Raw genomic sequence first — 19,472 nt, 5'->3', positions numbered from 1 at the left:
CATCGCCGTCTCCCTCGCGCGCCGCCCCCACCGTCGCCGGCTCCCTTGCGCGCCGCCCCCGCCATCGCCCTCGCCATCCGACGCCGTCCGCCACCCCCGAGCGCACCCGGCCACGCCGGCCCCTGCCCCGGCCCGCGCCCCCCACCGTCTCCCTCGTCGGCGCCCTCGCCGGCTGCCCCCGATGTGAGCCGCCGCTGCCCCGGCTCTATTCAGACCTTTTTTCATATGTGTTTTTTTATATAATGTGTATTATTTTTTTGTTCATAGCATTTTTTCATATATATAATGTATGTATGTATGTATGTATGTATGTATGTATGTGGTAGCTATATGATGAATGGATGTGACTATGTATGTATGGATATAATGTTCATAGCATTTTTTTGTTCATATTTTTTTCATATATGTATTAATTTTTTATTTAGGTTGTTAGTAGATATCGATTTTAGGTTAGTGCATTTTAGGTTAGTCGATTTAGTGCATTTTAGGTTAGTTGTACTGTTAGTGCATTTTAGGTTAGAGGAAAAAGGAAAAAGAAGAAGAGGAAAAAGGAAAAGAAAAAGGATAAGAAGAGGAGAGGAAGAAGAGGAGAAATAAATAAGAAGAGGAAAAAAGAAAAAAAAGAGGAGAAGAAGAAAAAATAGAAAACCTCTATTCCTTTCTTCTTCTCCTCTTTTTTTCTTCTTTTTTTTCTTCGATCTTCTCCTCTATTCCTTTCTTCTTCTCCTCTTTTTTTTCTTCTTCTTCCTCTTATTATTTTTTATCGGGTATGTCGTTGTCGATATACCACCTCCTCGATAACTTCGACATGAGGGGGGTCGATATACCCCCTCCCCGATAACTTCGACATGAGGAGGGGGGAGGGGGTCGCCGAGGGTTCGAAGGGCGAGGGCCGGGAACTAGCTATGGTAGAGGGTCGAGGGTCGCCGAGGGTTGGAGGGTCGAGGGCCGACGGTTTGAGGGTCGAGGGTAGTCGAGGGGTAGAGGGGTCGAGGGTTCGAGGGTTCGAGGGTTCTAGGGTCGAGGGTACTAGGGTCGAGGGTTCGAGGGTCGAGGGTCGTCGAGGGGCCGAGGGTTCGAGGGTCGAGGGTCGTCAAGGGGTCGAGGATCGCCGAGGGGTCGAGAGGTTGCCTAGTCAATGTATTGAAGAAATCCATGGCTTCATCATTAGCCGGAAGTAACCGGGGCATGATGGTACGAAGTTCTCCAAAGTTATTTTGGAAAGGAGTCCCGGATAGGATAATCCGCCTTTCGGTACAAATTTCAGCAAAGGCCTTCCAAATAGCGATATTCGGAAGGCTCTTGCTGTACTTTGTACCAAAAAGCGAATTATCCTATCTGGGATTCCGTTCCAAAATAACTTTGGAGAGCTTCGTACCATCATGCGCCTGTTACTTTCGCCTAATGATGAAGACATGGTTTTGTTGAATCCTTTGACACTAGACAAACGTGACATGAGGGGGTCGAGGGTCGGGAACTAGGGTAGAGGGTCGTGGATCGCCGAGCGGTCGAGGGTTGTGAACTAGGGTAGAGGGTCGAGGGTCGCCGAGGGGTCGAGGGTCAAGGGTCAAGGGTCAAGAGTTGAGGGTCGTCGAGGGGTCGAGGGTCGAGGATCGCCGAGGGGTCGAGAGGTTGCCTTGTGTCAAAGTATTGAAGAAATCCATGGCTTCATCATTAGCCGGAAGCAACCGGGACATGATGGTACGAAGTTCTCCAAAGTTGTTCTGGAACGGTGTCCCGGATAGGATAATCCGCCTTTTGGTACGAATTTCAACAAAGGCCTTCCAAATAGCGATATTCGGAAGGCTCTTGCTGAACTTTGTACCAAAAAGCGAATTATCCTATCTGGGACTCCGTTCCAAAACAACTTTGGAGAGCTTCGTAGCATCATGCGCCTGTTACTTTCGCCTAATGATGAAGACATGGTTTTGTTGAATCCTTTGACACTAGACAAACGTCGGACAATCATGAGAGAGGCGGTCCGGCCCAAACCCTAGAAGCGCTGCCGAGGCCACCCAAATTTACCAAGTTAAAAGAGCGTTGTCGTCGAGGCCGCCCCGAACCCTTGAAGCGTTGCCGAGGCCACCCCAAACCCTAGAGAAGCGTCGAGGCCACTAATATGATTCCTTGTTGTGATTAGCTAGCTAGGTCTACGTTTGCCACTAATATATCCATCTGTCATGTTTGTATAATAATTGCCATGTCGTAATATTTGCAGAAACTATGGAGCACGGACAAGACGAGGAAGCAGAACAGGTGTTGGGGGACATAATCGCAGCCGGAGCTAATGTCTTGTCGTATCTCAACGGCACCGATGGTCTGGAAGGACGGGGTGAAGAAGCAGGCTACGAGGATCGAACAATGGAGGAGGAAGGACATGATTATGATGGCTCCGGTGACCGAATACCGGTGGAAGAAGGACACCGTGACGACGGCTCCGGTGACCGAACGGAGTCCGGCCAGGTATATATATATATATTAATTAAGCATGTGCTGACTAAAGCTAATTGATGCATTAATTGTTTTGGTATGTACACATATTAACTCTCTTCTTTCTTCTTTTCTAGCCCTCCGGATCGAGCCAAACTTCAGTAACGAGACGAGGCCCGAAGAAAAGGTTGCGCCAGGATGAAAGGTTCACGATCACAGCAATCGCGCGCGATGGCCAACCGATTGAACCCATCCAGACCAAGGAAGCATTTTCTGCTCAGTGCGGGGTTCTTGTTAGGGACATCATCCCGATCAGCATCCACCAATGGTATAAGCCTAAGAACGAAGACCCTCAGGTGTCTTATGTCAACGATAGGCAGAAAGATGATCTTTGGACCGAGCTGAAGGCAAATTTCACCCTACCGCCAGAGGAGGATCCGGAGAAGCCAGTTATAGAGCCATTGGTCAAGGCTCATGCTCTTAAGAAGATGGCGGATCTATTCAGGAGGTGGAAGAATGAGCTGAAAACAAAGTTTGTCGACAAAGACAAGACTCCAGAATTCACCGGCCGGTTTGAGAAGATCAGAGTTCACTGGGACGCATTTGTGGCCCACAAGACATCAGACAAGAGTAAGAAGATGTCAGTGACAAACAAGAAAAATGTTGCGAAGAAGGAGCATCACCATCGCACGGGGTCATGTGGCTACCTCAAAGCCCGGCCGTTCTGGGACAAGGCTGAGAATGACCTGCTTGCTAAAGGGGTCGAACCAGAGACATTCAACTGGCCAGACCGTTCAAGGACTTGGTTCTTCGGGGTTCGGGGAACCTTGGACCCTGAAACAGGGAAGTGCGTTTGGACGAACGAGCAACTGCGAATACCCATCACGAAGCTTCAGGAGTATATTGCCGCAGCGCGGGAAGGGACGTTCGTTCCTGACAGAGAGAACGACGAGCTCACAATGGCCCTCGGGAATCCTGAGCACCCTGGATGGACACGAGGCACGCCAGGCTCCGTTTCGTGGAAGGCTGGGTTTCCTGACGCAGGCGGTTACAAACGCCGGGAGAGGAAGAAGAAAGTGGAACAGACCCAACTGCAAGCGCTGCACGCAAGGGTACAAGCGCTAGAGGAACGAGAAGCAGTTCACAGCAAGCGACCTGCCGAAGCTACCCCGCCATCTCAGCGGAGAAGCAGCGTGGCTTCCACCGAGCTGCTTCAGGAGCCTGTCTTCACGGCTCCTGCTAGCTACCCCGTGGATGCTATCACGGAGTCTCAACATTGCCACCTTATGACGCAATGGCAGCAATTCAAAGTCAAGGCGGCTGTCAGCTCTGTTGCACCTCCTGAACCCGGCGCAACTTTTCACTGTCGTCCGATTCCAGAAGGATATGCTAGGGTGATGGTGGATGAAATAACGGAGGGATTTGAGGAGCTCGAGCTTGATCACCCTACCGGTGAAGGGGAGACTCGGTTGGGTTCTGCGCTGAAGACTCCATGCCTATGGCGGAAGGAGCTCACCAACCTTCCGAACTAGACGCCTCCACCTCCTCCTCCTCCTCCGGCGAGTCAGGGCACTCCGCCTCCTCCTCCGCCGAGTGATTAGGGCAATCTGCCTCCTTCTCCGGCTGCTCAGGCGCGTGGCGGCACTCCGCCTCCTTCTCCCCCTGCGCCGGCGCGTCTGAACAGCCCGCCTCCTCCTCCGCCTCGTCAGTAAGGGCGGAAGAGAGCCGCCGCCGCTCCGGCTGCTCCGGCGCGTCGTAGCACCCCGCCTCCTTCTCCGCCTTCGTAAGCAAGGAAAGAAGACAGCCACAGCCGCTCGACCTGCTCCGGCGTCCAGCAGTACAGCCAAAGGCGGGAGGCAATACAGATTCGGTCCATCTCTCAAGCCTCTAGAGAAGTTACCATACGAGAGGACCGTGGAGGAAAACGCGAAGATCGTGGAAGCCAAAGTGAGGGACTTCTTTGCAATGGTGAAAGCAAAGAAAAATTCACCTCCGGAGGAGAAGATATATCCAGTGAAAGCAAGCGCACTATCGATGCCCTGAAGAAACCACCACCGTCTCCGCCGCAAACCAACTATGAGCACATTGTTGAAAGGTCATATATCGAAGCGGAGCGGTCGGGAACTACTTGCAGTGATCGAAGGTTAGCAGAACGAAGAAGTGGGAAAAAAATTCCCTAGCTCGGCGAACAAGCGAACCAATCGTGCCCCCCGCTCAAGGTGTCTAGCGATATCGTCGCTAATCATCCGGGGATCTTGCCCGGTACCAATCCTGCAGATTACATGCACGACGACGATGCACATTTTGATATAATGGAGGTGGACGAATTCAGATACCAGTACGGGAAGCCTCTCGTCAAAGATGGAACTACTCTAATGACGATGATGCGAAGATTCCATGATTGGTACATGGAAACCTGCAGAGAGTCTGAGAAGGATACTTTGACGCTGAGAGTTAAAGAGGAGCACAACCTCATTGGAATTGAATTGTTGTCTGTTCCATTTGAGGAGTTCTTCCAGTTTTTCAATCAAAAGGCCCTCGATAAATTAACGGTCACTTGCTACTATCTGTAAGTACTACTTCTGTCATTAAGTCTCTATATATAGCTCAGCTCTTTCATTGCATGTATATATAATTATCCTCACTATATTATGCAGATTGAAGATCGTCGAATGCAGAAAAGCTGAAATGTATGATATCGGGTTCATTAACACAAATCTCATAGATGAATTTACGGTTAAATTTCATGCCAAAGAAACCAAGGCCAACTTGCTACGATCGTTGGAAATAAATCAAAACAAAGATACAATACTCTTTCCTTACAACTTCAAGTGAGTGTTACTGTCTTGTGCATATTCGGTTTCCCTTAATTATTACTCAAGGTTATAGTAATTAATGTAATTGATGAGTTATGCATGCGTGCGCAGGTTCCACTATATTCTCCTAGAGATTAAGCTTGAGCAGGGACTAGTAACCGTCTTAGACTCGAGACGAAAAGATCCTGAGGACTATACGGACATGTCTAAAATGCTCGGCAAGTAAGTTCAATCGATCATATTATCGCACCACAGCAACTTTGTTCATTTCCTGATATCAAGTAATTGTTTTCTTTGTCTCACAGGGTTTGGAAAGTATTCACTGCAAAAGTTCCGGGACTGCCGCGGGATCTGCGATGGAAATACCCGAAAGTGAGTACTACTAGCTAGCTAGTTCCGCGCATCTCCCGTTGATTCTAGCTACTTTCATCAATGCCATTTATAATGCTTCATTATCAGTTTGATTGACCTCTATTTCTCGTAAAGTGCTTGTGGCAGGAAGCCGGGAATAATTACTGTGGATACTACGTCTGTGAGTTCATCTACAACGCGACGGCCAAGAATAGGCGGGGCTACTCTAAAAGACAATATGAAGTGCGTAAGCAAAAATATTCACAATTTTATTTTATTACCATCATTTCTGTTGAGTTTCATTCATATATATGTATTGACCCCCTTCTTCAAATTAGATGTGGCAGATGCGGAATGAACTCCTACCACAAGATCGCATGCGAGCAATTCAAGAGGAATTGGCGGGATTCTTTCTTGACCACGTCATCAATAAAGCCGGAGAATACCATGTGGAACTTGAGTTCATATATAGGATTATATTGGAAGAGATCTTATATTGTATATATGTAGCCAGTAGCATCGGATAGATATACGAAAACTTGTTGTTCGAACAATCTCTCGAAGAAAGAGAGGTCGATCACTTCTCTCTGTATATGTTCATGACGATCTTGTGTACTTAATGGTTTCCTTTATTCGCTTACTAGCTAGCATGTCGAGTCCTATCTATACGTATAGTACGTAGCGTCGACCAAGCACGGAGATAAGAGAGGACACTTCTCTCGATTAGCTAGCTAACACAATATATGAAACCCCTAAATTAAACCTACAAAACCCCCAAACCACCCCCCCCCCCTTTAGAAAACAAAAACAAAAAACCCCAGCTCCTGAACTGCTGACGCGTGGAGGCCTTTTAGTCCCGCTTGGTGCTACCAACCGGGACAAAAGGCCCCCCTGCTTGGGCAAGCCGCAGCGGCCATGTGGAGCCCCATCTGTCCCGGTTGGTATAAGAACCGGGACTAAAGGTACTGGGCTTTAGTACCGACCCTTTAGTCCCGGTTCACGAACCGGGACAAATGGGCCTTATAAACCGGGATAAATGGGCCTTTTTCTACTAGTGTGCGGACCCTATGGGTTCGAGAACTATGTAGACATGACCGAGACACCTCTCCGGTCAATAACCAATAGCGGAACCTGGATGCTCATATTGGTTCCCACATATTCTACGAAGATCTTTATCGGTCGAACCGTTATGACAAGATACGTTATTCCCTTTGTCATCGGTATGTTACTTGCCCGAGATTCGATCGTCGGTATCCTCATACCTAGTTCAATCTCGTTACCGGCAAGTCTCTTTACTCGTTCTGTTATGCATCATCCTGTAACTAACTCATTAGTCACATTACTTGCAAGGCTTATTATGATGTGCATTACCGAGAGGGCCCAGAGATACCTCTCCGATACTCGGAGTGACAAATCCTAATCTCGATCTATGCCAACCCAACAAAACACCTTCAGAGATACCTGTAGAGCATCTTTATAATCACCCTTTTACGTTGTGACGTTTGATAGCACACAAGGTATTCCTCCGGTATTCGGGAGTTGCATAATCTCATAGTCAAAGGAATATGTATAAGTCATGAAGAAAGCAGTAGCAATAAAACTTAACAATCATTTATGCTAAGCTAACGGATGGGTCTTGTCCATCACATCATTCTCCTAATGATGTGATCCCGTTCATCAAATGACAACACATGTCTATGATCAGGAAACTTAACCATCTTCGATTAACGAGCTAGTCAAGTAAAGAGCATACTAGGGACACTTTGTTTTGTCTATGTATTCACACATGTATCAAGTTTTCGGTTAATACAATTCTAGCATGAATAATAGATATTTATCATGACATAAGGAAATATAAATAACAACTTTATTATTGCCTCTAGGGCATATTTTCTTCAAGGACTACGCAGGCCAGGGTAAGGAGCTCATGGCATGGAACTGCTTGGCAGTGCCCACTAGATTTTGAGTAAGCAGCCATTGTTCAATCATACTGTAATAAACATGTGTTTTTTAAATGAACGAATGAATGATATTTTCCCCTGCAAAAAGAAGCCAAAAAGGTTAATTCCCAAAGGCCTCACGCGTCTGCACAAGGGCATGTCTGTTGTGAATCAGCCGAGCCCTAAAATTTGTTGTCAAAAGAGTAAGGAGGAAGATGAGCAAGAAAGGAAACATGCATATTTTGGTCCAGAATTTTGCACAATGGCATCAGAAGCTTTTGCAAAGTTCAGTGGCATTTTTCCAAAGAGTGAAGTTGTAATGGCATTTCCCTGAATCACGAAAATATCCAATTAAGCCCCCCCCCCCCCCCCAAAAAAAGTTAGTGCTAACTCCGAACTCCCAAAAGCCTCACACGGCTGAACGTTCAGGGCATGTCTAGTGTGAATCAGCTCACCAACGAGCCGAGCTCAAGCTTTGGGCGAGCCAAACCCAGCTGTAGGCATGCAACAAGTCGAGCTGCCCCATAACCAACTCTTGGCTCTCATCTTTTGTCTAGCCTTCTGTCAGCAAGTGAAGCCAATTCTTTTTGGCGGTAGATTCAAAGGGCCTGTCTCCGTCTGACGAGGACGCGTTGCAAACCGAAGACAAGAGCCGGAGTACTTGTGAAGAAGAGGATCGATGGTCGACCCAGCAAGGCACGGAAGCGATGACCTCGATCACGTTGCAGACCCGGCGCGCACGTGGACCACACCACACCGACCGAACCCGAAGTCTGCCGGTGAGGATTGCGTGCCCTGGAATAGAAGGCAGAGAGGCGCCATGTGTAGTTGAGGACGTTGGAAAAGCAACCATCACTGTTGCCATCATTTACCATCACCGACAGCCAGCTCCAAACATAGCTTGATCGCACATTGCCATCAAAGATTCAAGGGTGTGGCTATATCTCAGCCGACTAAGACTTAGCCAAGCCTCAGTCAAGTGACACGGCATATAAAAAGAAAAGAAAAATATAAATCGCAGACTTAGCAAAACTGATGATTCAATGGGATGAATTACTACTACTTACTTTCCGTAATGGAACCGCAGGTAAGTCGCCGCTTGATCGAGGGAGTCAATTCGCTGCATTGCGTTGCCTTGGGCGTGCCTGGCTGCGGGTCGTTCGGTTTTTGGGTGCTGGCGCTGATCGCCGATCACGGGTCAAATTCGACGAATGAACGAGCCATGGACCTGAAGAGGCCAGTCCGCGAACGGCCAGCTCCCGGATGCTTTTTATTACGTACCCCTGGTGGACGCAGGGATAGGCAACCGCCCATGGATACGGTCGTGCAGTCACATGCATGGGCCCGCTGCCGAGACCGACCAACCGGTCGAGGAGCCGAGGCTCGGGCTTATCCAACCGAATTAGAAGAAGAAGCCTAGCTAATTTTCTCTTCTGTTTCCGGCCATGGTCCCGTCGCTCGGATGCATGGATCCTCTAACTCCACGCAATGTTCTCCATGGCCACACGCCCACGCACTAGCTTTGGCTCTGCATCTGCGGCGACACTGTAGTCAACGTACGTAGCGCGCGTGAAGGCAGCCACCGCGCGTCGCGCGGACGTGCGGTTCATGATGGAGCGAACAATCGAGCATTGTTTTTGTTCTGGGCAAGACAATGCTATTTTTCATTTTATTTTTTTGACGGGGCAAGGCAATGCTATTTGTACGTCCCCTGAAGAAGAAAAATTGTGGTCACTCATCTTCCTCCCGTCTCCTCGATCGCCGGCAGCCCTCAACCGCACTCGACCTGTTCTCCCTGACCGGCCCAACCACCACCCGCAGCGAGCATCATTGCCGGCTTGCCGCACGGCCTTGCCACCATAGTTTAAAAACCGGACCGGCAGTTGGATCAGAAAAAACCGAAAATCGACGGCCTTGCCTGTTTTATAAGCTAATTAGACCGTTCTGCAAATGAGAACACGTCTAGCCGCCGCCTCCTCCTCCACAAAAAAGCTAGGGTTTCTGCCTTCCGCCGGAGCCGCCTCCTCTTCGGTGGCCCTAGCGCCATGGGGCGCGGTGGATCTCAGCAAGGGCCGACGGGAGGGCTCCGTTTTTAGTCTTTTTTTTTCAGTTTTGTTAGGGTTTCTGTCCTGCTCGGGAGAACGAGACGACGGCGGCTCCCTGAAGATGGAATAAATGTCTCCCCGCCTAGCCCCCGTTTAGGCGTGCGTCTTGCACCGTTGGTGGGCGTGTGGAGGTGCGTTCTCGGCGGATCTATCTTTGGTGGATTTGCTCGGATTTCGTCGTTGTTCGTCTACGTTCGTGTGTCTTCGGATTGGATCCTTCCGATCTACTCCCTCGGTCCCAAAATTTTTGTCTTAAATTTGTCTAGATACGGATGTACCTAATACTATATGTGACTTGATACATTTGTATTTAGATAAATCTAAGACAAGAATTTTGGAACGGAGGGAGTACGTTATTCTTCATCTGCGGCGGTTGCTGTTCTGGTGCGCTGGTCCTACGGGGCCTTAGCACGACGACTTCCCGACTGTCTACTACAACAAGTTGTGCCCGACTCCGGCGACGGAGGGGCGATGACGGTGGCGCTTTCGGCTCGCTTCAGTGCTTGTAGTCGTCGCTAGGTGGTCTGCGGATCTGGATGTAATTTCTATTATTTCTAGTATTCGCTGTTATGATTGAAGATGAATAGATCAAAATTTTCTCGCAAAAAAAAGACCGTTCTGCAAATGGACTGGACAAACCCGGTTGAACCGGCCGGTTTCTTGCCCAAACCGGTTGAACCGATAATACACGGTAGCATCATGGAAAGAGAAATATAATTGCGGCCCCTAGGTATTTATCCTTGGGCGCAATTAAATAGGTCGACGTCACCAATTTGGTCCAACAACTTCACATTTAACCGTCAAAGATAGAAACTTAGTATATTTGACCTATTTTTTATATTTTTATGGCTTAAAAAACCGGCAAATGAACCGGTGAACCAGCGGTCCGACCTGTCAAAACCTGAACCGACGAGATCACCGGTTCGATTGCCGATCCGGCTTTTTAAACTATGCTTGCCACCCAGAGCCGAATGGGGCGGCCGTGGACTCTGCTCCAAATCGACGACGCCGCGGCCAACTGCGTCTGTCTTGGGCTCGTTCCAAGTTTGCCTTCATTTCATCGTCGGCTCGGTACCACTCAGAGTAACCGGCGCCCAAATCATTTTCAAGCAGCCTGCATGCGGGGGCATCACCCTTGTTGCCGACGCCACCACGTAGGTAGGAGTAGGTGTGTGTGACTAGCACGAGTGCCACGCACTGCACGATCGGCCTGCACACGACATCCACCATGACAGCCGCCAGCAGTTACCACCACCGGCCAAATCCAAACATTGTTCGGCGCGACAACATGCGGCCGTACGTGCAAGCTGCAGGATAAGGATCGATCCACGATCCATCAATCGATCGATAGCAGGCATAGGCTCCGCTGCGGTGCCACCGCCTACCAGCACACGCTGACAGTCTGACACTACTGGCACGCGCCTGCCACCTGCTGCATCTCCTGAACTTTGCGCCCAGCCCAGCCCAGCCCTGCAGCTCTCTTCTACACACACACACACGGGCACGCGCCGCAGAGGATCGACCCGATCGCCCAAAACGGACCAAACAAAGCCTCAAAAGCGAGCTTGGATTGGATTGGATAAGCACGGGCCTACCAATCCCCACCCACCCGCCTTGTCCCCACCGGCCATCCGTGCCGTTTGTACTACTAATCACGACCGCCACTACATCCGATCGGTTTATTTATCATCTCGGTCCTCCCCTTCCCTTGTCGCTAGTAACACAGAGTAATAAATAAATTAATTAATTAACAGTTCCTTCAGGAAGAAGATAGAGTAAATAAACTTAGTTGCCAGATCTCTCTTGCTCTATGCTGTCAAAGCACATGGTTTCCATAATTCCATTGCTAGGAGAGACCGATATTTTTGCTTACATGATGGTTTGCTTCTGTGACACTTCATTCCCTTCTGCTCTTCATGGACCGTCGCAATAGTTATCCTCACACTGCTTTCCACACAAGCATTTTGGCATCATGCTCATTTTCATCGTGACTAAAGAGTCATGCATATAGCTCGTGCGCATAGACGGAGACAAATCTTTCGGCCGTGGAAGTGCTCGTGCGTGACCCATCTGTGTCATCGGTCGAGCACGGTCACTACACCATAGCGAGCCACGTCTACTGTCGCATCAGAACCTCAGTAGCTCTGAAAATATGCATTTCTCGTTGTTTGAACATTTTCTTTTGCGGGGGCTCGTTGTTTGAACATGAAAATACATTTTCTTGTAAAATTTCAATTTATTCATCATCATGGAAGTACAACGAACGTCAAACATAACAAAATTACACCTAAATCCATAGACCATCTAGTGACGACTACAAGCACTGAGACGAGTCGAAGGCCCGCCGACATCATCGCCCCTCCCTCGCCGAAGCCGGAAAAAATTTGTTGTAGTAGACAGTCAGGAAGTCGTTGTGCTAAGACCCCATAGAACCAGAGGACCAAAACAGCAACCGTCGCTGATAAATAGTAGCATAGATCTGAACGATCTAACCTAAAGACACACGAACATAGACGAACGACGACCGGATCCAAGCAGACCCACCAAAGACAGATCTACCGGAGACACACCTCCGCATGCCCATCAACGATGCTAGATGCACCACCGGGACGGGGGCTGGGCGTGGAGAACCTTATTCCATCTTCAAAGAACTGCCGCCGTCTCGCCTTCCTGAGCAGGGGACAAACCCTAAAAAAAACTCAAAGAACCATCTAAAAACATAGTCCTTCTGCCAACAAGAGCCGGGATCCACCGCACCCCCATGGCCCCTAAGGCTATCGGAGACGAGAGGCAGAGGAACACTAAGCTTTTTATGGGAGAGGATGCAACGACTGCGTGAGGTTTTGTTTCAAGTTGTTGAATAACCGCAAAAAGGCTCTCTGGGTGTTTTACTCTCTTATAGCAATGTTATACCACGAACATGAAAATAATTGACAGAAGACATCACCGAGTCACACATCTTGACTTGGCAAAAACCCATATTACAACCCTAAATTAATCACTCAATTTAATATTCAATCTTGAACTTCAAAAACGGTCAACCTATGACCCAACTAACCATGTGGTTTAGGAACCAACCCTCCTTGTAGTTTTTACTCGGTTAAGTGTTTTTGACCGCGGTGACAGACTGTGTAATGCCATGTCACTAGGGTATGCCAACTAAGTCTAGGGCTAGCAGCTCTAAAAAATAAGGTTGGCTCGTCTCTCTCTCTCACTCACTCTCACTTTCTTTCTCTCTCTCATTTCACCGCTCCCCCGACCACCTCACCCACACAGCAGCAGCCGCCCTGACTTCATCCGCCACCAGCGACCGACGAGCGGGCGTTGCATTAGTAGAAGCATGCACTTTTTCGGTCGCTATCCAAACACGAAAATCTTTGACAGATAACATCGCCGAGTCACAAATGTTGACTTCTTACACCGCCCATGATCCAAAACCCATTAGCAAAAACGTTTACCGTCTGTATCTGTGCGGTCGGGATGATTCGAACCGCCAGATCTAACGGCCGAGGAAAATCGAGGATGATTCACGTGGCGCGCGGGGGGAGACGGCGTGCGGGGCACGTGCCTCGCCATCCTATATGTCCTTCCCCCCTTCCTCCGGCGAAGCGGCCGGTGGCTGCCTCAGAGTCCGCTGAACTCAGCACGCGCGCGCGATCTTTAGAGCCCGCTGGTTTCGCCCTCGGCTACTTGCTCGGGGCGGCGTTCGAGGGACGGCGGTGCTGCGTGGCGGGGCGGGGCGGTGCGGGAGGGAGTGAGCAGCTGCGGGCGGCGGCGATCTGGGCATGGGGAACGCGAGCGCCAGGGCGGTGGAGAACGGCCACGCGGCGGCGCCGATGGAGCAGGTGGCCGTGGCCCCCGTCGGCGGGAGCTCCGCGGAGGCCGCGGCGCCGCCGGACGCCGTGATGCGGGAGCTCCCTCCTCCGGTCCCCTACGTCTTCGCGCCGCAGGTGATGATGATTTTTCCCTGCCCGAAATGGTAAAGAGGGAAGCCCTCATCTGGCGTTCTTGATGTTTTCTTTTCTTCCGTGATATGGTTGTTGCTATCAAGTGTTAGCACCGGGTCCTACTGTTCCGTTCCTCATTGGCGATCAAAATTACTAAATTAGTTTTTTTTACGAGTAAAATTACTAAATTAGTTACTTGCGCCGGAATTACTAAATTAGCATTAATTGTAAATTTAGTCCTGCTAATTGTTCTTACTAGCTGTTGCTTCAGTTATTAGATGAGTAGATTATTTCCACCCGCTGTTTAAACTTGAAATGGCAGCTTGAGTTGTTCCTGCTATTCTTAAAGAGTAGGCTCTTCTTTATGTTATAGCTAGAACATGTATGGGGAGAAAATAATTTTGATGAAGACGTGTTGCTAGATTTAGTTTTGTGGCACCTGGATTCTGCAAATGGATTTGGTTTGGTGCAGTGGGCGAGTTGGCCATCCTTTCACACATTCTGCATAGCATTAGTTACTAGATAATATCTTTGATTTTCCTCGAACATTATGCGGTATGCGACAAACCGTTACAACCTGATCTCATTTTCTTGATTCTGCAAACAGATTTGGTTTGGTGCAGTGGCCAAGTTGGTCCACCTTTCACACATGGTGCATAGCATTAGTTACTACTTCCTCTATAAAGAAATATAAGAGCGTTTAGATCACTAAAGCAGTTACAACCTGATATTCTTTTCTGGGCAGTTTGTCTTGTTTGTTTAAACTATATCGTGTGCTAAGCGGTTAGCGCAACATCGTAGACCAATTCTTGTACTCTTGGTCTTGATACTGGGATAAACACCATTCAAGAAAATGTATGTGGGGCATCAATGTATCATGCTCAACACATGTGTTTCATGATTGGAACTATAACTGGAAATGGAATCCATGAACAAACTGATAGCAAGCACTTTATTGGGTACTGCTTAAATGTGATGAGACGTTCAATAGTACATAGTATTTGAAACTGAATTCTGTAGCACTTATTAAGGTACACAAAAGAACATGTGATCTGTATTATCATCATATATGGTGTTGAATTTCAAATACAATGATTTATGGTGGTGCTTTCATTGTTGATTCACTTGCCCTTCTGAATATTGTCTTTGATGCTGTCTGGCCCAATATGATTCTTGCCTTAAATTGGGAGTATATTTTGCACATTAGCACCTTATTTGATCAGCAACAGTTCATACTCTGTGAGAAAACAAAGCATTTGGCCCCTGTATTACTGTATTAAGCTACTCTGGAACATTGTAATCCTTTTGCTGTATGGCAGATTTGCTATTGGCTTCATCAAACTTTGGTTGTAGTAGGTTGAGAAAAAAAGTGCTAGTAGGTTTTTGCCCTGAAGTTCATTGTCGTGAACAATGGGTTTCCCGCTAGCGCATTGAACTTGCTTTCCTGCCTTCAGCTCCCTTCTCTCTTGTAAGACAATGCTGCTCCCATTCAAGTCATTGAAAGCTGAAGATACCAGTTGGAAGGAAAATAAGCCTCATGTTAATGTGTATAAGTGGCAGCCAATGTTCTTTCTTTTCCTTTAGAACGGACATACTAAAGCATCCAGTTTATTCTTACTGAATTATTGTTGACGTGTGCAAAACCATGTGCTTTATTGACCTTTCAGATAATACTGTGAGATATGTGCATTGGTTCATGCTTCAGGTTATTCTAGAGTCTGTGGTTCATTACAAGTTGGAAACTATTACCTTTGGCCATATTTCGTAGGATGTTGCTAACTCGTTTTTTTTGGGGGGGGGGGGGGGGGGGGGGGTCAAGTCACATGTATGAACATTATTAATGGTCCTGCTTTCACTGACGGTTAACTGCACCTGACAGGTTCCAGTAGCTCCGCTGCAGATACCAAATGAATTTTCACCTGTTTTCAACCATTCATGGATGAATGGCTCGGATGAATCCACCAACAATAACCCCCCGGAGATTGAAATTCCAACTTTGATTACATGGAGTCAAGGAGGAAACGAGGTGTTTGTGGAAGGATCATGGGATAACTGGACATCAAGGTTTACCCTTTACCTGATCTGTTATTCGAATGTTTTATCCAATTCTGAAAACGACATGCTAAAATACCAAATATCCATACGAGTACTTTCAGGAAGGTGTTAGAGAGGTCAGGGAAAGATCACGCTGTGTTGTTAGTTCTGCCATCTGGAATATATCATTACAGGATGATTGTTGATGGGGTGCCGAGATATGTGTCCGAACTACCTCATGTGACTGATGAAAGAGGGCAGGTGGCCAACCTCCTTGATGTCCATGTGAGTAAGGATTATATCTGTCTGTCTATTTCAGCATTTTGCTCCGGCCTTCTCTAAATTGATATTCCAGAATGTAGGCTCTTGATTTTATCTGAAAGCATCTCTTCTCTGTTTTGATTAGGAGTATATCCCAGATAGTCTTGACAGCGTGGCGGAGTTTGACGCGCCCCCGTCGCCTGAACACAGCTACAACATGGAGTTCCCAACCGACGAGGAGCTTACCAAGCAGGATCCGCCCGCTCTTCCACCTCAGCTTCTCATGACTGCCCTTGGCGGTACCGATCACTCGGACGAGCTCGCTCCGAAGGCGAAGCCGCAGCATGTCGTCCTCAACCATCTGTTCATCGAGAAAGGGTGGGGGGCGCAGTCTCTGCTCGCCCTCGGACTCACTCACCGGTTCCAGTCTAAGTACGTGAACTTCGTGCTGTACAAACCGCTGGTGAGGAGGTGACCGATGCCGCTGGTGGAAGATGGAACAAGTAACGGTGGCTGATTAGGACTGATGGGAGTGAATAAGAGAGCGTAGTTTGACAATGTACATAAGGGGGGTTCCGGAACCATCTGTTTCTCTTTTCTTCTTTCTGTGTTTCTTGAGTGAACTGTTCTTGTGGCGTGGGGTTTGAACCGTCTGAACTCCGGCGAAATGAAGCAAGAGGGAGTGTTGTGAAAATGTATGGTCTTGTTTTGTGATCTGTCATGTCAGATATTAATCCAGTCGTCATGTTTGTGCTGGATATGTTGTCTGCATTTTGTTTCTTGTCTTAAAACTTTTGAGTGAACTGGTAGGTGTGAGCAGTTCTGTAGGATGGACAAAGTTGAGAGGCCAATGTGTTCTTGGGAGGCGTAGGTAACTAAGACACTGGAAGAAAAGAATTCCATCCGAACGCAAGTGATGTGGATGTTGGTACAAAAAGAGACCGCCAGGGTAGACTGATAGCGTCTCGCGATCACAAAGCTTAGCCGCATTTGTCAAAAGGCTCAACAGCGACAGGGACGGTTGGAGCTTTAATCCCGTTGAAGATCTTCTGTAACCTAGACAAAGAGGTAAACCTACCCAGCATTCTTCTACTTGTGACCATGGGAATGGGAATGATTCTTTTTCTTTTCTGAATGAACTAGGACAGGGAGAATTTGAAGTTCGAAAAAAAGTATTTCCTTTTTTTGAGCCGAAATAAAGACATTTCTTAGAGAGAGACAAAATGGGAAAAGGTGAGAACCGATGATACTTTGCTGCTCTAACAAGAAACAGACTGCTTTTTCTTTTTTGAGAATCACAAGAAACAGACTGCTTTGGACGATTCTCCCAGCAATGGAAAGGGAAATGTTTTAAATCACCCGGCTGATCTTTCGCGTCGCATAAACCGCCTCCTCCGTTGGCCACGCTTCCCATGGGACCACCCACGTACCTATCCTCTCCACCACTCCAATCTTATCTTGTCGCCCTTTCTTCTTCTCAGCAGACCGAAGGCTCATTTTTCCTTCTCTTTTCTCTCATATCACAGCACCGCCGCACGGTTGCTGCCATGCACAAGGCCGCACCGCCAAGCACCACCGCTGCTGACGCGATGCGGCTGGCGGCCATGTTGAGACACAGCACATCGACGTTGTGATGAAACACTCTCGACGCAGCATCCGTCGATGTTTGCCGACGGCGGGCGGAGCTGCTGCTGCTATAAGGGGCGTCGCTGCGTCGTGATGGTTGTCGTTCGACGACAAGCCGTTGCTGCGAGGCGGGCGATGGTGCGCATGGTGTGGGCGGCGACGCGAGATCCCGCAGGGCTGCGTGGTAGCAGCCACCGGAGCTGTAGACGACGACGGTGTCGCGAGGCGGTCGCCACTCGGCGCACATGCTGCATCGGGGAGGCTGAGGAGAGGAGTTGCGCAACATCGGGCCGCCGGCGCTCTGCTGTGCTTCAAGCAAGTGGCGGGATGCTGCAGTTGGGGGCCGTCGGATTTTCTATGAAGCATCGCTGGGGACCGCCGGTGCTGTAGTTCAACATCGCCAGGAGCGCCGTAGTTGCAATGAAGCATCATCCGGCCGCCGGTGTTGTGATGCAACATCGCCGGAGAGCGCCGGAGTTGCAATGAAACATCGTCCGGCCGACGGTGTTGTGATGCAACATCGCCGGGGAGCGCCGGAGTTGCAATGAAGCATCGCCGATAGCCGCCGGAGTTGCAATGACGCGCTGCGGGGCCCGTTGAAGCTCACTTGGGTTGCAATGAAGCGTTGTCGGCAATCACAGCGCCGCCGGGCGCCGACGGTGCTGCCGTGGAGCTGCTGCCATGGATGATGCAAGCGGCCGCCGGCAACCCCGCTCGCCGGAGTTGTGACGACGTCTGTTATGGAGCGGTTTTTTGTCTACGCTGCAAAAGATGCTGCGGGTGAAGACAAGCATGATGCGATGTGTGGGTTCAAACTGACGAGCTTGATTAAGCATATCGAACGGCAGATAAGGCGGATGATAACTGCAAGTTATCATCCGGTCTATGGGTAGCAGCCGCCCAATGGAAAACATTCCGTTCCAACTTCCATTGCCCCCACTATTTTAGAGGCCAGATTTTTTTTTCTTTATGGTATTTAGAGGCCAGTTAATCCTCCCTCTTATCTCAGCTCTCTGCGACGGTTTCGAAATAAGCCCACGGGCCTTTTCGTCGCGGGACGCGAAAAATGCCCATAAGCATGCTTGCTGGGCTCGGACGGACATAACGAAATGCAAGAACAAGGCCCTCGCCAGCAAACGCATCGCTAACACCTGGAAGAAGAAAAAAACGCATCGCTTTCGGCTCGAAACACCGCATTGATTGCCACGTCACGAAGAAAAAGATAACGACGACGACGTGTTTTGACGTCAGTCTTGACCTGAACTTCTTGGCCGGCTCCTGTGCGCCATGGACTGATGTCTGATCTGACGGTGACGGAGCAGTGACCTGGTCCGGCTTGCTACTTGCTAGCTCCATCGCCTTGACTCGTCTCCCTCCTCGCAAGGTTTGAGATAAATACCAGTCACATCGTCCCATTTAGTACGGCGACTTTGTTGTGACTTTTTTTTTTGCGGGATGACTTTGTTGTGACTTTGAAGAGGAAAAACAACGGACCGCAATGAGTTGATTTATGTCAGTCTCCCCGCAAGAGAAAAAGAAGAAAGGGGACAGGAGAATTGTGAAGAATGAAAAAAGAGAGCAAATTCTAGACAGCAGGAAACTCGCATCTAACGAGTCACAAAATTTCAAACTGATACTCCTTGAATAGACAAAATACTACCAAAAAAGTGCATCGCAAGCCCTAGTGCATCAGATACTTTCCCTATATCAATGAAACATGTAATCTTGCTAGTTGTTCGGTTAAGGAACTCCATTACGTGCAACTAGACCCTGGCATGGATAGCCCGGCCCGGACAGCCTGGCCCGAAAGCTGACACCGGGCCGGGCTTGGGCTTAGCTTTTTCGCCCGAAGCCCGGCTCGAAAGCACGAAAAAGCCCGGACATGGCATAAATAACTACTTTATTAGAAATATAAGTATATTATATCATTTAAATATCCTAAAAATAATCATTTTAATTTTA

The 19,472-nt window shown here is 48.6% G+C and overlaps 1 protein-coding gene across 1 annotated transcript; it reads left to right on the top strand.

The window, feature by feature from the left end:
* Positions 1-13,173: 13,173 nt before the first annotated feature.
* LOC109768115 (SNF1-related protein kinase regulatory subunit beta-1) lies at positions 13,174-16,642 on the top strand. Its single transcript, XM_020326846.4, has 4 exons — positions 13,174-13,592; positions 15,469-15,653; positions 15,746-15,908; positions 16,030-16,642. Exons 1-4 carry the CDS (start codon positions 13,428-13,430, stop codon positions 16,357-16,359), a joined length of 843 nt encoding a protein of 280 aa, XP_020182435.1. The 5' UTR covers positions 13,174-13,427; the 3' UTR covers positions 16,360-16,642.
* The last annotated feature ends 2,830 nt before the right edge of the window (positions 16,643-19,472 follow it).

This window comes from Aegilops tauschii, chromosome 1 (genome assembly GCF_002575655.3).
Source record: "Aegilops tauschii subsp. strangulata cultivar AL8/78 chromosome 1, Aet v6.0, whole genome shotgun sequence".
In the NCBI taxonomy this organism is placed as follows: domain Eukaryota; kingdom Viridiplantae; phylum Streptophyta; class Magnoliopsida; order Poales; family Poaceae; genus Aegilops; species Aegilops tauschii.
Note: the sequence above shows the minus strand (reverse complement) of the source record. Positions and strands in the feature narration are given on the sequence as shown.